At 37.9% G+C, this 17,645-nt stretch overlaps 1 protein-coding gene across 1 annotated transcript in view; it reads left to right on the plus strand.

Moving 5' to 3' along the window:
- The window catches only part of ROS1 (ROS proto-oncogene 1, receptor tyrosine kinase), a 71,708-nt gene that overhangs the window by 21,675 nt on the left and 32,388 nt on the right, over nt 1-17,645 (plus strand). The window contains exons 18-29 of the mRNA XM_055714363.1: nt 3,073-3,173; nt 4,763-4,977; nt 5,303-5,467; nt 6,062-6,223; nt 7,059-7,321; nt 8,184-8,247; nt 8,909-9,111; nt 9,821-10,032; nt 10,536-10,822; nt 11,755-11,931; nt 14,358-14,575; nt 15,243-15,381. Of these exons, the coding sequence (XP_055570338.1) occupies nt 3,073-3,173; nt 4,763-4,977; nt 5,303-5,467; nt 6,062-6,223; nt 7,059-7,321; nt 8,184-8,247; nt 8,909-9,111; nt 9,821-10,032; nt 10,536-10,822; nt 11,755-11,931; nt 14,358-14,575; nt 15,243-15,381 (2,206 nt within the window). The remainder of the gene's footprint in view (nt 1-3,072; nt 3,174-4,762; nt 4,978-5,302; nt 5,468-6,061; nt 6,224-7,058; nt 7,322-8,183; nt 8,248-8,908; nt 9,112-9,820; nt 10,033-10,535; nt 10,823-11,754; nt 11,932-14,357; nt 14,576-15,242; nt 15,382-17,645) is intronic.

The raw sequence follows: 17,645 nt of genomic DNA on the forward strand, positions 1-17,645 counted from the left end.
GAAAGAAAGGGGACTTCTTGCAAGAGTGAGTAAAGCTAGTGGACAGTATGGGGAGGGGGGAAAGAGATGGGAGGTTGTTGTTTTAGCTGTATTAGGGTGGATGTATTAGGGTGTTCATGAGGGTTTGGGAAGGAGAGGGAAACTCTAAAGCTAAGTACAGAAGTACTGAAAAATTTTTGTCACTTGTAGGGAGAAATGTCTGTCCTGGAAAGGGTCATTGTATCTTCCAGTACTAGCCTCACACCTCTCTGTGGAAGCTGGCGAGTGTGGACTGTCTTCAAGGGAAGATCTATGCTGTCCAAGCTCAACAGCACACTTAACTTGCCACATATCTTCTGAGTGACCAGTTGCAAAGGACTGACAATTTGCAGTTTACTCTAAGCAGCAAGTGTCACCTTCCTTGCCCTTCTCTTTTTATTCACTACCTGTTTCTCTCAATGACCTCATGCTAACCTCAAACTTCTTGTTCTTGTTTTCAGGAACCTTGGCAGCAATAAGACTGCCTGTCTGCTCCTGTCATTTTTTTTCTGCACCTTTCTTTATGTCAGTGATACCAGCCTTCAGCCATCCACTTATTCACACCTCCTACAAACAATCATCTCCTCTCCTGCTTCTCTGCAGCCCCTAAACTATGTGCTGACTTCCTGAACTCAGCCTTCTGCCATGATGCATACAGGAAAAAAGCCAAGTAAAAATGTCTAGATTGAGAAGTGACCAGTTATAGCTGATAGGTGTTTGTTTATTAATATAAAAACCAAAATAAACCCATCAGAAAAAAAAGAGCAGTACGACATTTTTTAATGGTGGAGTTATCAAACTGGTCATTATTGTCACATATAAACATGAAAATACATGTTTGCACAAGTACTAATATGTATCTTCCTTGCACAATCCTGAATACCTCTTACTTCAATATTAAAACACAGATGTAATAGTTAATTGCTGTTATCCAACAGTCAGAGCATGTTCTCTACATGACTGTTCTTACTGGTATTTACTAGTTGGTTTTCTAACAAAGAATTGCTGTTCAGCTGGTCAGTACAGTATCTTCAGCAGTATATGGCTGTATCTCCTTTTAGCTTGAAACCTGAGTGATAGGAAGAGACTACTATGGAGACGTCAGTTTTCAAATATGAAACAAATCTGAAGGGAGAGCTTTGATAGTCTAATTTCTTTGGCAGGAGCTAAACCCTTTTATGACAGTTATTTTATTTTCCAATCAGCTGTTTAGCTTAGCTGGTGTATATTGGCATAGCTTGATTGATTTTGCCACAGCTACTCTGGTTTATTCTAGTTTAGGATATGGCATAGAATTTCCAATGCACTTAGTAAGTACACTTCTTCAATATACCTGGGACAAATGTAATTTGTAGGGGAGCAGCAAAGTGTGTTACATTCAGGAGGGGCTAGGACCCTCTAGGTGTGGTCTCTTATTATTTCTAGTCAAGGGGTATCTCAAGTAGCTAAATTTATGTTGCATCTTATGATGCTGAGTTACATTGCACGATCACAACTACATATCACGTCCAGAGACTAATACCTCCCATGAAATGTAAAGTTTGTCTATTTTTGAAGCATAACAGAAGGAAGGTGTTAAATTGCTGTTTAACTCGTGAAGATGAACAGTAAAACTATTTCTTTGCCTTTTATTAATGGGGATAGAGGGATCAGGAGAAAGAAAATGGGTACACCTATGGGGAAAATATAATAGTGCCAGAAAAAAAAGCAGGGCAAGAAAAGAAAATCCAAACATTTAAAAAAGCAATGTAGATTCAGGAAGGTGTAGTTTGGTGTTATGCAAGGGAGGGAGAATAGGTAAATGGGATAAAATATAACATGGTTGACTAAATGTGCACTCAGGCACATACATACTGTGTGATATTTTTAACAGGAAAACCTACAGGAGCAATCACTCAAACCTTGATTTTCTGACATACAATGTCAACAGAAATATGTCAAGAATGTGATTACATAAGGACCAACAGACAACTTAAGTGATATGGCATTTGCTTTCCTGTCATCATCTTCTGCGGTTTATTAATGAAGAGTTGGGGAAAAAAAAAAAAAAAAAGGACTGCTCCACTTACATCCATAATGGAAAATTAAGCTTACAAAAGAATAGCTACAACTAGTGTTTGGACAAGAAGTTTGAGAGCTGCTGGAAAACGTTCAGAGAGGCCCCTAACAACTTGCAAGCTGTGCTAATGACATGACATAGGTTGAACTTGATAACATTTAGCAGACTAATTCGTAGAAGCAAATTCTTTGTTATTCACAGAACAGATTATTAGAAGTCTGAATTCTATTATTGTTGCATATGGTATTGAATCTGTTGTTTACTGCAAAAGCAAGAAAGCTCTGTTTCGAATATTAGGTCCTATTAAAAAAAACAAACAAAAAATCTTGCACCTAGCTTAAATGAGGATGAAATATTGAAGTAATGAACAGCAAGATTGTTTCATTCCTCCCACCCCCCGACTCTTTATTGAAAAATAAATAATTTACCAAAATATAAATGCTTGAATTTCCTGTTTAACCAGATACATCAATAAAATTTTTACATGTATTTTCCATAAGTAACGCAACTCATTAAATATTGCATTCATAAAATCAAAGCTAGAAAACAAAGATGAAAGGTCTGAAGTACTTCTTTCAGAAGGTGTTTCTGACTTTCAGACTGGGTATCCACCACCTGTTTTAGACTAAGAATGTTAAAATACCGGAGGTGTTTTGGGAATTTTGATAGGTAGTTCCACTAATCACTTGATACACTGTTGCCATCATATCTGAAGTGCGCAGATACTCCAGGGATAAACACTGTGACAGGTGCTCATAAAGTGCTATCTAGAAAATCATCAGCTGCTATAAATAGGTGTCCACCAAGGACTTGATGATTTTCTAGTGCTATCTCTTTTTGTGTTAAAATAAATATTCATGATAGTAGTGTTATTTTTGCCAAGAAAGAGCTACTCATGTTGCTATCTAGACAACAGTTATGCCTAAGAGCTTTTACCTCAGAAGTGAAGGTGTGTTCAAATTGCTATTTGGACTTTTGACTTTTTTTTTTCTTAGGTGTTTGGTTTAACTTTGGATTTCACCTATGGTTTTCTTTACTGGCTTGTGCGAGATAGTCTATGCCTGAACCTGTACAGAGTTGCTCTTTGCAAAGAAGGGTAAGTAAACGTGTAGCAGAGGTAAGACAGTCTATGTTTCCTAGTTTTTGTGATATTCTTTAAAAACAAATTTTGTCCAATGCTGGGCACACTAGTTATTGATTTAACATTAAACAAAAAGAAGAGCTAATGATCATAGCTAGCTGATGGCATACTACCTGTTGGGATGGTTGTTAACATGTTTTACAGTGAGAGAAACACAATATGGAAGCTTAACCAAACTGAGGTCATACTCATCAATTTTTAGACTTAGCTTTAGGAAATAATCGCCATTTATTGTCTATTTTATGTTTTGGCATTTGCAATACCTGACAGTTTTCAAGTGCCTGGAGCTGTAACTTGTTCATCTTGCATGGAGCTTAGGACTTGAACTGACACTGCTTTCTTACCTGAGCAGTCAGTACTCAGCAGACATTCCTCTCAATCATCCTAAGAATGCAATGGCACCATTATTCCTGAAGGGCAATTTTTTTAAAAAATAAAACAAAACAAAACCGTGTTTATGGGTCAGCTTTTATATATACTAAGACCTTGAGAAAAATGGTATTTTGTTCTGTAAGTACCAAGTACATGATGAGTGATAGCTCATGAAACTTTTTTCATTTTTGCTCCTTTTCATATGGAGAGTGCGATTAATCTTTTTTTTCAAGTATCATAATAAACTTCTTAAACTTAATTGAACAGTATTTGCATGTGCTCATAATGTTGCAGGCTGGCTTTGTGTGGAATCAGCTGAGTTTTCTGACTGATACTAGACTTGTTATGTTTAATGGTAAACATTTAAGGAATCAAAATATGTTGATTAGTTTTAGCTAGAACATGCAGCTCCAGTGTGAACCAATTGACAGCCATACATCATTGTTCCTGGCATGCCAGAACAGAGAGATTAGAAATAATCCACCCTAATGGACCTGATGGCATGTCAAAGCTTTTCCAAATTTGTTTTGGATAGCATGTGTCTAAGCTGATAGACATTTCTGAGATGGCAAAATGATGCCTTTTACAACACATTTAATCTCTCACCCAGAAGATAAATTTGTTCCAAAAAAGGCCTGTACGTTTTGACTAGAAGTAACATGACAGATTAAATCACCAGTGATCCCAGTGGAGGAAAATGTTAAGAGAGCTTAGTAAATAACAGAAGGTTATCAAGGAAACTAGCAGGCTCAAATTCATCTGAGGACCTGCTGTAACAAAGTAGAATGAATCTCATGTTATGAAGTAGACTCTACTGTTTCAATGCAATTGCTGAGAGAAGGTGGGCTGGTTTTTCAAAATATTCAATTTTCTACATCCGTACATCCGAATATGAAGCCATTTTACGTTTTCTAATGAAATCAAGGGAATTAAGGCTTTGCTTTTTTTTTTTTTTTGGTAAAATTTTGACAGGTCTTTCTGCAATGTGCCATTCTGAAAAGCATTCTGCTTTGGAGAACTTAAAGAAAACTTTTTGAATTGTTTCCCTACCTCCTGCATCAGTATTAAGAATCTAAATGATGCAAAACTTATCAGTGTGTCAAACATTGCATAAATCTTGTTCTCTCTACATGTGTGGTTTCAGTTTTCTGATTTCATATGTGTTTTCACAGTTGTGGTAATGCCATCATCACAGAATTTGCAGCATGGAGTACTTCAGAAATATCTCAGAGTACACTGCAATACTACAGTGGTCGTCTGTTCTGGATTAATAGTCTTCAGTTCATTACAACTCAGGAAGTCAACCAGAGCCTTAGCATTCCCTTCTCACAACCAGCAGAGTTTGCAGCCTTTACCCTTGTTCATACATCACTTAAACCTTTGCCAGGTACGTTATTTTCTTGAGCTAAACCCCTCAAGAAAGGTATTCACTGTCAGCTTGTAATTCTTTGTTCTTAGAATCCTTCAGTCATTTGACAAAAGATAAGAACAACAGCAACTTATTAATAAATATATCAGGCTATAGCTGGATAATGTGCAATTATAAAAGCTGATGGGTATGGCAAAAAAGAATAAATGGTGTTATTATTCATTGTTTCTACCTAATGACAACTTACCAGATAGTTCTTTAACGTTTCAAGTCAGGTTTGAAAAGTCTACCTAATGCTCATATTCTTTACATTATTATTATTTCTTCCTCTTTTCATGGACAGGAAATCTTTCTTTTACACCAAAAGTGATTCCAGATTCAGTGCCAGAGTCTTCCTTCAGGATTAAAGGAAATTCTTCAAGTTTTCACATCACTTGGAGTCCCTCCACAAACGTGGAATGGGGATCTGTCTTTTACTGCGTAGGATCAAAAGCTCTGCAAGTGAGGATATTCATGCAATCCCTCTCTATTACCTCCACGTATTACTGCATCTACTTGCTGATGAATCTGTCTTTAAACAGAAATACAGTTTGTTTCTGCTTTAGCATTTACAAATTGGTCAAGCAACCAGACTAAACTGTAAATATAAAGCAAGTTGTCCTGTTTATTCATCACTGAGGCCAGCACAGGAGGAATACAGCATACAGTCTTGGCAGTAGCTCTGGGCTAGCTGCTGGGGTGTGAAGTGCCAGGCAAGGAGTTTCCAGTGCTCAAAGATGTGTGAGAAAGCTTTTCACAATAACTCAGAGACAGAATTGCCCTCTGAACTGCCAGTGGGACAGCCTTTGCCTGAATGTGAAATCTAGCCTTCATCCAGACTTTATTTTAGCACCTTTGGTGAGCTTTACTTCAAATTCAAAGGGCAGATTGCTATGCGTTGCTACAGTGCCACAGGAGTTGATGAAATAATGATCATTCACAGGAAGAGAAGCTCTGCCTTGATTTAGTTGACCAGCTTGCTGAGGGGAGTTTTGGAAAACTGAGGGCCTTTCTGAGAGGGAAAAAAATGTTTTATTTTATTCTGGTTTGTTTCATTCACAGTCTTTGGAGAGTGAACGGTGTCTCTATCCCCATAACCTGACAGTGCCATACTACAGAGTTGATTGGCTGGAACCATTTGCACTCTTTGATTTTACTGTCACTCCATACACATACTGGGGCAAGGCACGAACAACATCTGCATCCCTTCGAGCCCCTGAAGGAGGTACTAGAATTTTAAATCCCATTCCTCACCTGTAATGGGTACTGGGACCGGGTCTATGTCAGCAAGTGAAACCCTGGAGAGGAATGAGCAGCTTTCAGGGCTAGTCAGCTGCAGGCAGAGTTGCAAGGACAAGTTCCTGAGTATCTTTGCAATTATCTATTGCACACATAAATGCACATACTTGCATCAATAGAATTTGGAACAGAAAGTGTATGACTATATCTACCATGTGCCTATGACTATGAGCAAGAAAAAGAAATTGAGATCCGTTACAATGACCATCAAAGGCTGCATAACCTTTGTAATAAAGTGTAATAACCACTCCTTAAATTTTTAGTAAATGTTATACACTTTTTACTTCAGTGTTTATTTTTGCTCTCATGCAGGTCAAAGGTAAGTCAGCTAAAATAAAACGTTAAGTGACTGCAGTGCTGAGAGAGAGTTTATAAGCTACCGTAGATTTTGAAGTGGATAGGAGAGGAGGTAAGAGCACGCTCTATGTTGTGAAAATTCTTGTAGCTCCATTGCTACCTACAGGACTAGGCTAAATAGATACGTCCCAGTCTGAGTGCAAGAGTGCATTTGTCTCTGTTTATACAGGGGTTTTTTTGCTAAGTTAAAATCAGATAACCACACACCAATGGAAAACAGAAAGGAATTACCATGAAGTTTTAGATATTCTTCTGTAATTTACACTTCACCAATTGCTAAGTGGCTCTTTCAGCATCAGGGTTATGAAGTTCAGGCTCAAAACTGAAAGAGTTGATTATGAGGTAGAGTTTGTGTTTTAACAGGAGTACTTTGCTTTGTGTTTTTTATCATTTTTCTTATACAGTTCCTTCAGCACCTACAAAGCCTAGAATATATGTGTTACAAAATAACCTACATGAAAGTGATGAGAAAGTCCTTGTGGAGTTCAGGTGGGACAGACCTGAAAGGGACAATGGAGTATTAACACAGTTCAGGGTTTACTATCAACTATTGAGTCAGAGTGGCACTGCTGATGCTTTCATGGAGTGGAACGTGAGCAATGTTAAACCCACCCTGATGCTCTTTTCTCTCGGGGACGTGCTTCCCAGCCTCACAGTAAGGTTTCAGGTATGAAAAATTACTGAGCTTATCCCATGCCAGATGGTAGATATTATCAGTGCAGCCTGATGTGTTTGCCTAGGATACAGTATTGGGCTTGGGGCAAGAACTTGTGGTTTCTGCTTGTGGAACTGCTGATTGACTGACTCACCCTTGTATACTTGGCTTAACCTTTCTATGTAGTGTTGTTCACTGAATAAGGTGGAAAACAATGCTGCAATATTGTACAGATTTGTTAAAGCCCAAAAGAAACTGTTCCAGAAGTCTCCCAAAGCCACTGCTAGAAACTGCAAGTTAAATATAGATTGGGCTGAGCTGGTGGATGACAGGCGATTAAAAAGCCACAGATCAAGAGAAATTCCCCTGCTGGAGAAATGCAAGGACTCACATGGCTTCTATAAAGAGAGACTTCCATATTAAAACTTGTCAAGAGGTCATGTTTTCATTGTAATAAAAGTTTTGGAATGTGTGCTTGAAAGAAAGTTAAAAGTATGAGAGCATGTAACAGACCAGGTACTGATGGAGGAGAATACCATGTTGGTTGCAGCATCAACAAACAGTAGGAATTGCTTCAGCTTGGGGAAGGAGACAAGACTGTCTGGTGTTCTTTGAGCTCTAATTGATAGATGTAGCATGAATTGTCACTCTGTCCACTGCTTAAAATTCTCTTCATTGCCATGGTCCAAGCCTGAATGTAGCCTTTGAACTGACCAGCACAGCCTTAGGTCAATCAGAGCACATGCATATGTTCCTAGCTGTGCAGCCAGGAGATCTGGTTCTGGTTTTGTCTTTAACTATATGACTCTACAGGCTTACAAACACAATCATTTATGCTGCTACTTGACATATTTAACAAACTCCTGTCCCACAGGTGCAAGCCTTCACCTCTGTGGGTCCAGGACCTTTGTCTGATATAGCAGAGAGGAATTCATCAGGTATGGATGATTGAGATGCCATCTCATGGTTTGTGTGTAGTAGCTGCTAAAGTTGACAGTACAGGAATTTGGTAATCTGATAAATAGCCTCTGACACTTTGTGTGACCTTTGTTCCACCCTACAGTAGACACCACAGAGGAAATAATTACAGCTTCTGACGTGAAATGACTAATGCATTTCTTATCATTACACTAAATATCAGGAATCTCAAGCCTTTTCTCAAAACTATGCTAAATTAACTTTTCTAGGGAACCCCAGGGTTGTATGAAACAACAGGTTTTGATCTGTAATCTGCATACTCTAGAGATGATAGAATATTTCTACTTGGACTGTGAAAGGTAACCAAGAGAGTTAGACATCTACTAGGGATCATAGGCTATTTCTAGTTGGATTGTTAAAGGTAATTAAGTGAACAAATATGTTTTTATTAGGTTTAAATTTGTTAGATAAGCATCCACAATGCCATTTAAAAAAATCTTAGGACTTTGTGTGTGATGACAACAAAGTATCTCATTATTTTATTTATTTGTTGTGACATGTGACCAAATACGATTTGTGCAGGGCCATCATTTATTTTTATCTTGTACTTGCTTTCCTTATGAATGACTGCTATTGTCTAGAATGCTTTTTGTAAATTCTGCTATGCCCTTTTCCTTCCAGATCTTTTCCCTGTCCCAACTCTTATAACTGTTTCTGCCAATAAGTTGTTTCTTACTGACATTGACAATAATCATACCACATGGGAACTTTCAGCAAAGGCAAATGTAAAGGACATCTGTTATACTGCTAATGATGACAAAATATACTATATCGTAGAAGATTCTCTGTTTCTTTTGAATATACAGACTGCTTCAAAGTTTCAGGTATTCCTTTGTTCATTCCCTTGCTTGAGAGAATCTAGGAGAATATGTGGCCATTATTGTCATTATTTTGGGGCTAATTATGTTTTTGAAGACATCAAAACTACATTTTTGAAACAGAAAAAAGTCACATGGTGATCAAAGCACATTTAATGGCAAAATACAGAACTGGAAGGACACAATTTTCTTAATGACTGCCAGTTCGTATGATATGTAATATAAAAGAGATTAGCTGGATAATTTTCCTTTCTAGCAGTGCAATAAAAATATGTATAATATAATAAAATTTGGACTTCAATTTTTATGTCAGCAATAGCTATTAGAATAAGCCGGAGTATGCCATTGGTATCCTATTAAATCATGTATGATTTTAGTGACATTTGCTTTGTTGATATTTCAACAGATATTTAATTTTAAATTCACACTATTAAATACAATTAATTTATTTCATGTATCAAATGTAATTTAATTTTATTTCATTCTAATTTCAAGAATATGGAAGCAACATGGAAGCAACAATTGATATTTGTGAAACAATAGTTTTCATTTGTATAAAAATATTGGACTCTTCATTCTATGGCATAGAATCTTTATATATTGTCTTCTGCATGCCAAGTAGAAATTATTTTGGAAACAAATATAATTTCATAATGTCAGGTGGGAAAATTCTGCTCTCAAGCAGTTTTAATAATTTTCTAAATTTTTTCTTAAGTTTTTCAGAGATGCATATCTTCACAATGCCACAGCCATCACAGTTGACTGGATTGCAAGACACCTCTTTGTTGCCCTGAAAACACCATGGAATGAAATTCAAATGTTTGTTATTGATCTTGAGGTCAAGATAAAATCTTTAAAACCCTTGAACATACAGTTGGGTAAAAGTAATTCAACTGTATCATCTCTGTTTTCATATCCTTTGTCAAGGTAAGGCATATATTACTTTTTAAAAGCATATTTTTAGTGTGATTTTCATCAAATCATCACTGTTAAGGACCAAAAAGGACTTTTTATAGTACACAAGTGTTTTGCATTGTGTAAATGGAGAAACTATCTGGACATAGTTCTACTTTTATACTGCAAGCTGAGCTTGGACATATCTAATTTCAAGATGTCCGTGTCTGAGTGAAGATTTCAAATGATACTGAAATACTAATGGGTTCTTCTGTTTAAGTGATGCAAATGAAAGTCAGCACCAGACCACAACTTTTTACAGTAACTGTTTTATCCAAAATAAATAATCAGTTATTGTGACCTTCCATTAAAAAATGCCCTTTAAACACCTGGAATCACTATGCAAGTATGCTGCTGTAGTTACTGTGTTCTAAATGTTTGGGATGTTTGTGACTGTAGTCACTACAGGACTGCATTTAGGGCAGATTGCTCAGATGGAAGTTTTTCTACTGTAAGTAATGCATTTTGTTTGATAGCCGCTTGTACTGGATGGAGGAGCTTGATTATGGCTGCCGTATGTTTTATTATGATATTCTGAACGACACCGTGCACCACATTTTGGGATACGTGTCAGCAGAAGAACAGATGAGGAACTACTGCAGCTGTAACGTGGCAGAAGCAGAGCTAGGAAGACCTATGAGTATAGATGTGTCTGACTCCAAGAATCCCCAGCTGCTCTTTATCAGAGGAAGAGGTGAAATATGGGCCTCAGATATGGATGCTTGCCACTGCTGGGAAATTACCAAAATACAAAGTTTTCAAGGTCTGAGTACTCTGTTATGTTTCTAGGTAGTTTGTGATTCTTTCTCTTGCACAAAACAATGTTCATTTCCACAAAATAGTTTTAAAGAAACACTTCTGTTACAAAATTGATTTATCTACAGGCAAGATGGTCAAAATGTGTTCTGTGTTTCTAGTTGTGTACCCTGTTGATACAAAGTAGGAGAAAGAGCAGTGTGAGGATATTTACTGATGCAAATATATATTCTAGTAAAATGTAAATCAAATGGAGATGCTACAGCCTTAAATGCTACTTGCCAACGTATTTCACTTATAGTATTAACACATCATTTTACTAGGGTTTCGTATCAGATACACCTATTACAGTTTACCCCAATGAAAAGGTACAATAACATCTTACACTATGCCTGAAAGTGGCATTGCAGACTTCAACACGTGGGGAGGGTACTTCATGCAGGTAGAGTCTTATATGACAACTTACCTATGTTGCACTTCTTGTAATGATAACACTTAATCTTGGTTGCTCAGTTTTCAGCTGGGTTCTGGAGGAGCGCTGGTAAAGCTGTTCTGTTACCAGAGGAGCTGTCTTAATTGTTCCTGGGAGATGGCAGAGCCCTGCCTGTGTGGTTTTCATCTTGGAAAAATTATGGAAGTTTCTATAGACAAAGGTGTTTTATTTCTGATGTTTCTTAATTGAATTGCAGTTCTCATAATTATGGATAATAAAAAGCCTTCAAATCAACACTTCTAAACTGAAATAACATAGTGTTTCAATGTCATGAGACCTATTGGAAAATATCAGTAATGTCTTTTCCAGGGCGGCCTTTGAAGACATGGTATGACTAAGATACTCACCTATATTGACTCACAGTGAATACAAGCACCCATCTGCTCTTATAAAATTGTGTGCTCAGGGTGTATCCTGAAGCTTAACTATACAATGTTTTCCTACAGGTAGGAAAATTGGGAGCTTGACTGTAGATAAGAAATTTATATACTGGAGCACTGAAGCAAAGGAATACACTGAAATTTGGCTAGCAAATAAAGAAAGTACAAGACACTTCCTTCAGAAGAGAGCAAATAACAAACTGAAGATCTTAGCCTACAGCTCAGCAGCCCAATTGTATCCAGGTAGAGGGGATTTGCATTGTTTTGTAAATGTAGCAAGTTTATTTCAGAGCATGTATTTGAGTTGCAGATCATGCTATGTGTATTTATGTAAAATGTGCTTTATGGATTCAGGTACCTTCTAGAGAGAAACAATTCACTATGCACATTTTTAAAAGGATGAATGTAAGGACTGGCCTTGTGTTGAATCCCATGGAAGGTTGTGATGATGAATATTGCCTGTGTTTCAAAGGCTCAGGTTGTTAACACCAAACCACGCCTATTTTTAAACTTGCATCAAACCTGGAGATTTAGAAAAGGTTATGCACATAAAGCACAGAAAAAGAGCAAATGTCCACAAAGGATTGTAGCAAGAGTTTGATAATGATCCCTAGTATGATACAGATTTCTGGTTTTGTTCACAAGTTTGCAAAGCTGAAAAAGAATGTCTGCCTTTCCAAAGACAGAGATAAGAACTCTGCTTATGCAAACGATTTATAAAAAAAAGTACCTGAGAAGCAATTACAGCTTACGTTATAGTAGACACAGGCTTTACTTAGAACTCCTAATATTTTAAACAAACCATAGTAGAATGGTAATGAAAGAAATAAAAATTAATTTTAATAGAGAGGTAGGATTCATGGTACCTATAGGGATCATCTTTGTAAATGCAGGTGTTTAGGAGACCTACTTGCATGATGAATATATTCAAAATAATTCTTTAACTTCAGTATTGCATAAAAATCTGACAAATATACAAGGTAATATTTTAACAGGATGGATTTACTTGGAACATAGGAATTTTGAATTGTTCTGGACAGCCAGTAGAGTTACCCCTGCCTGCAGCTGCTCTGGCCAGTGCCCAGGCTATTCTTACCAGTACTTTGGGCAAGTTTGTTCCCATGAGGTCTGTGTGGGCTTGGCACTGGTGCAGGAACCTGGTTTGGCTTTGGTACAGAATGTGCCAATCCCTGTCCCCAGGTATAGGGTTTCCTGCAAGCTGGTGCAGCAAAGGACGAACTGAATTTCAGTCCAAAGGGATTATTTCTACCCAGAGATTCCCACAGAGGAATTCTTATTTTCATCGAGTGCTGAAAATATTTGGAGGAACATACAGCCTTGGCATTTGGAGGGGGAGGGCAATGCACAGAATTATTCACACAAGTTTCAGATAAAAGTAAATGAACATACTAAAATAAGAAAAAAAAATATTCTTCTCCTGAAGAAATATTGAAAGCAAATGGTATATATGTGAAAAAGTGATGTTTGCAAAGACTAGCTGGGTTGACTGACATGCTTTTTATTGCTTTCGTGATGTGATCAAGGAGTACTGCTGAAGTTTCCTTTCATTTTAACCTATTTAATTGCCATCCAGAGTTGTGATGTCAGTTGATCATTTAACACATCAGAAGTACTCAGTGAAAATTATTGTCCTGTCACAGATTCTGTGAGAGAATGATTTCTCTTCAGGGTTAGGAAGAAGGGGACTGAATATGTAGTGAAGGATTTTCTTGTCAGGGTAAACACATTTCTATGGAACTGCCTGACAGAAACTTTAACTCTGAAAATGACTCAATTCTTTATTCCATCTGGGACTTTTCCCATGGGAGTTTTACTCCTCTAGGTAACTGTAAAATTGACCAAGATTCAATCTTACATTTATTTCTGTTGAACAGACATCTTTATTCTCCTTCCCTTATATGCATAAACCTGACTTTGGCAGGAATGGCAGGATTGCTCATTTAGGGAGAAAGATCTCGACAATGAGGTTAGTTGTTGTGGCCTAAGGGCAAACATTTGTTCTTGTACCATCTTCCCCATGCATGTACCTTAATCTTTTATTTCTTGGCAGCATGTCCATTCAATATATTTTTAATTTGTTTTTAAAAGTACATCAAGTGATGAGGTGTTTTCTTTTGTTGCTTTTTGCTTACTGTCAGAGAGCAGTTTTTTCTTTCCAAAATTGGTCTCCCATTTCCCTGTTGTTACTATGACCTTTACACATAGGAAGCTGGTTGGAAGAAAAGAGATAACATTTAATTGCTAGAGAAAGGTACTCTCTATTTTGCATATCTGTCTTTCCTGTGACAAGCAAGTTTGGACTCATCAGTGTATACTGCCCTTGATAACACAGCAACTACAATCTGGATTTTCAAGGTTTTCAGGTACTTAAAGAAGAACCTACATTCTTTAGGAAATCTACTTTTAGTACATCTCTGTCTTATCAAAGATAAACGAGACTTTACTTTGATGACCACTGTTTTTCTGTCCATGAAAGTAATCAAATATAGTACATTCAGGTGGGATTTTTTTTGTTTCAGTTTGTGAAAGCAGGAAGAATACTTTGTGGTTATGTTTTCTCATAGGAACAGTGGTAGAATCCCATGCAAGTTTGGATTGGTATAGCAGTAATTGATTTTTTTAAATTATTTTTTTTATGTCTTTCCTAGATAAAAGATGCTTGACTCTATTGCCAGACACTGAGAAACCTACTATCCTTGATAAGACTAACACCAGTTTTATGTTAAGCTTGCCATCTGTCACACCACAGCATCTATGCCCCGACATATCACAACCTACACCAACATACCTGGTATTTCTCCGACAAATGACTAACAACTGCAGGAACTCAAGCTACTGTTTGTCTGCTCGACAGCAAAAAACATTGGTATGGCTCTTTTGGAAGAAAAATGCACATGATACCATATATAAATAGGGAATGCGTTATCATTTCTAGTCATTTTATAAACCATTCTGTAACTTTCTACTGGAGTTTTTCCACTTCTGCATTCCCAACAGTAATTCCCCTTTCTGTCTGGTATTTGTTGAGTGGTAGATCCCTTAGCTTTCCTTTGTGCAAGTACAACTCTATTTTTTAACATGCCTCTGCTAAAATCCTGTTGAAATGAGTCTTCAGTTTCTACTTGTAAAAAGAGCAGTTGTGGTGGATATTAATCTGTTTAAATAACTCTTGAGACTGTCCAGCAACCATATGGCTTGCCTTTATGTGTTTTGTGATAATTGTACTTTCCTTCATAATTTTTTTCTGTTACATTTTACTTTACTCTTCCATTTCCTATTTTAAGTACCAGCCACTGAACAGTGTAGTATTGTAGCCATGCTAATTGCATCTCAGCTTATTTTTTGGTATGTGTTTTCTGTAGTGAGCTATTATGCAAATTATCATTTTAACGTTCTTTTTTAAGCACTAAAATATATTAGAATACAAAAGCACTACTATATTATTTTTAACACTCATTTCATTGACATGATTGATGTGCTATATGAATCTCTTTTCTAAGAATACATGTTTATTATTTGATTTTGAATAACAGGAATTTCAGGGTCCTATAGCTGTCATAGACAATCTACAGCCATTTTCAAGTTATGCCATACAAGTTGCAGTGAAAAACTACTTTTCATATGAAGAAGTGCCTATGGGAAATGAGATGATTGGCAGAACTCTATATGGAGGTTTGTTTCACATTTTGTTCTGATTTTGAACAGAATCCTCATGTCAGTTTTAAGAAGATGCGTGTAAGTTCGGGTTGCAAATCAGAAAGCAGAGAAATTTTCTGCTTAAAATGTAACCTGTGTAGAACTTTAAAAGGTTTTGGCAACCAGACAATGGATCTGTAGAATTCATAAAATATTTATGTATTCTTTAATGCTTTTGTTCACTGACTTTGTAAGGAAAGATAAACTATGGTTAAAAGTGGCTAAACAGTTGCAGTTTCTGCCTTGGACCACATTTTTAGGAAGTTGTATTTGAATGTGTATGTGGTTACATATGTTTAAATATGTGTGTTATTCATTCATATACATAATCATTCATATACATTCAGCATTAAGATTTTCCCCCTTGTCTTGACATTATTCTCATAATTACTGTTTCTTAGGGTAATGCAGGTATGATTTATTGTGAACCAGGCTGAAAAGACAGCACTTCATTTTTACTTCTGTTGGCCTATGTCAATATGTCAATAGCACATTTTCAGTTGGTTTCAAGAATTTTTGTGTGCCCTTCTCAGTCCCTGTCACACTAGAAGAAGAAAGCTGGGAGTAGTGCTCTGAACTTGAACATTCACTGTGTCATTTAGGGCAGAGTGTGGTCTGGTTAGGGATTACCTGAAAGTAAATAAATACATTGGTAAACTTATCTAACTATGGCAGAAGGAAAGTAAGAAACTTTGGTGGGAGTGAATGGGTGAGAGGTATGACTGAAGGCAAGAGGTCAGGATATGATGGCAAGTGTGGTGGGTTGACCCTGGCTGGACACCAGGTGCCCACCAAAGCTGCTCTATCACTCCCCTCCTCAGCTGCACAGGGGAGAGAAAATATAACAAAAGGCTCCTGGGTCTCTTCTTGGGGCATCCACCTGCTCTGGCGTGGGGTCCTCCACAGGCTGCAGGTGGGTACCTGCTCCAGCGTTACCCTCCATGGGCTGAGGGGCACAGCCTGCCTCACCATGGGCTTCACCAGGGGCTGCAGGGGAATCTCTGCTGCAGTGCCTGGGGCACCTCCTGCCTCCTTCTGCACTGACCTGCGTGTCTGCAGAGTGGTTGCTTTCACATGTTCTCACTCCTCTCTTCTGCCACAATTTGTTGCGCAGGTGTTTTTGTTTTTTCCCTTTTAAAATACTCTATCCCATAGGTGCTACCACCATTGCTGATAGGCTTGGCCTTGGCCAGCAGTGGGTCCGTCCTGGAGCCGGCTGGCGTTGGCTCATCAGACATAAGGGAAGCTTCTATCAGAAGCCACCCCTGTAGCCCCCCTCCAACAAAACCTTGCCACACAAACCCAATACAGCAAGGCAGCCAAATGTAATTGTGTTTAAGCAGAGCTACCCCTGTACTCTGTAATGAGGTGTGACCCACTGATGCAATGGGGGAGGACAAGACAAGAACTTGTAAGCAGGGTCTGAGGGAGCAGGTAGCTGCAGCCTAGAAATGGATAACAGGATCACAGCTCACTTTTTGGGAAAGCAGGAGGCATTCACGAAGTGACACACCAAGGCTATATTTGGGGAAAACCTGCATACAGTGTTGTCCTTCAGAGACAAGATGCAGTGTAAGTGAAAGGTGTTTTTTATTTTAAAGGTTTTCTCTTGTGTACAAGTTGCTTTTGGAAAAAAAATAGAAAGAAAGAGAAAAGAAAACATGATCAGGAGCATTCTATATAGTTTGTGATTCAGCCTGGTTCTTTATTATTTGAGAGTTGGGCCTGTACTGTAGCATGTCTAGTTTATAAAACAGTTTTCACCTCACATGATACACATGTGCTATATTACCTGGTGATGTAGCTCAAGAAATGTGTCTAGGCTGCACTTTAATGCAGACCCAGGTGCTGGGTCTGTGAGTGCTCCACTGTGAGTGCCAGCATGTCTCCCATCTATCCTTGAAGCCCACATGGCCCAGAAGCTTTCCTCAAATGCTACAAGGGCAAATGAGATTTGTAGGCAGCCCAAGTTCAAGACCTCCTTATTCTTTGAGAGTACTACTAGTCTGAGCTAGATGCCTCCTGTGGTTGGAAATACTTTGATTAGGGCAGGAAGGTGTTTCTGCTCAGTCCCTGCTTCACTCTGCCTGTTGGCAGCTGCCGTCCCAGTCTCCCTGAAGCTCTTGTCATTTCCCAGAAAGAAAAGCATCATCCGACGACACATGCTATGCATTTGCATGTGGTGTCTGCCTTGCAGCCCAACCCAACAGAAGCATCTTGCTCAGCACTTTTTCTTCTTT

The sequence above is a fragment of the Falco cherrug genome, chromosome 6 (genome assembly GCF_023634085.1).
Source record: "Falco cherrug isolate bFalChe1 chromosome 6, bFalChe1.pri, whole genome shotgun sequence".
Classification (NCBI taxonomy): domain Eukaryota; kingdom Metazoa; phylum Chordata; class Aves; order Falconiformes; family Falconidae; genus Falco; species Falco cherrug.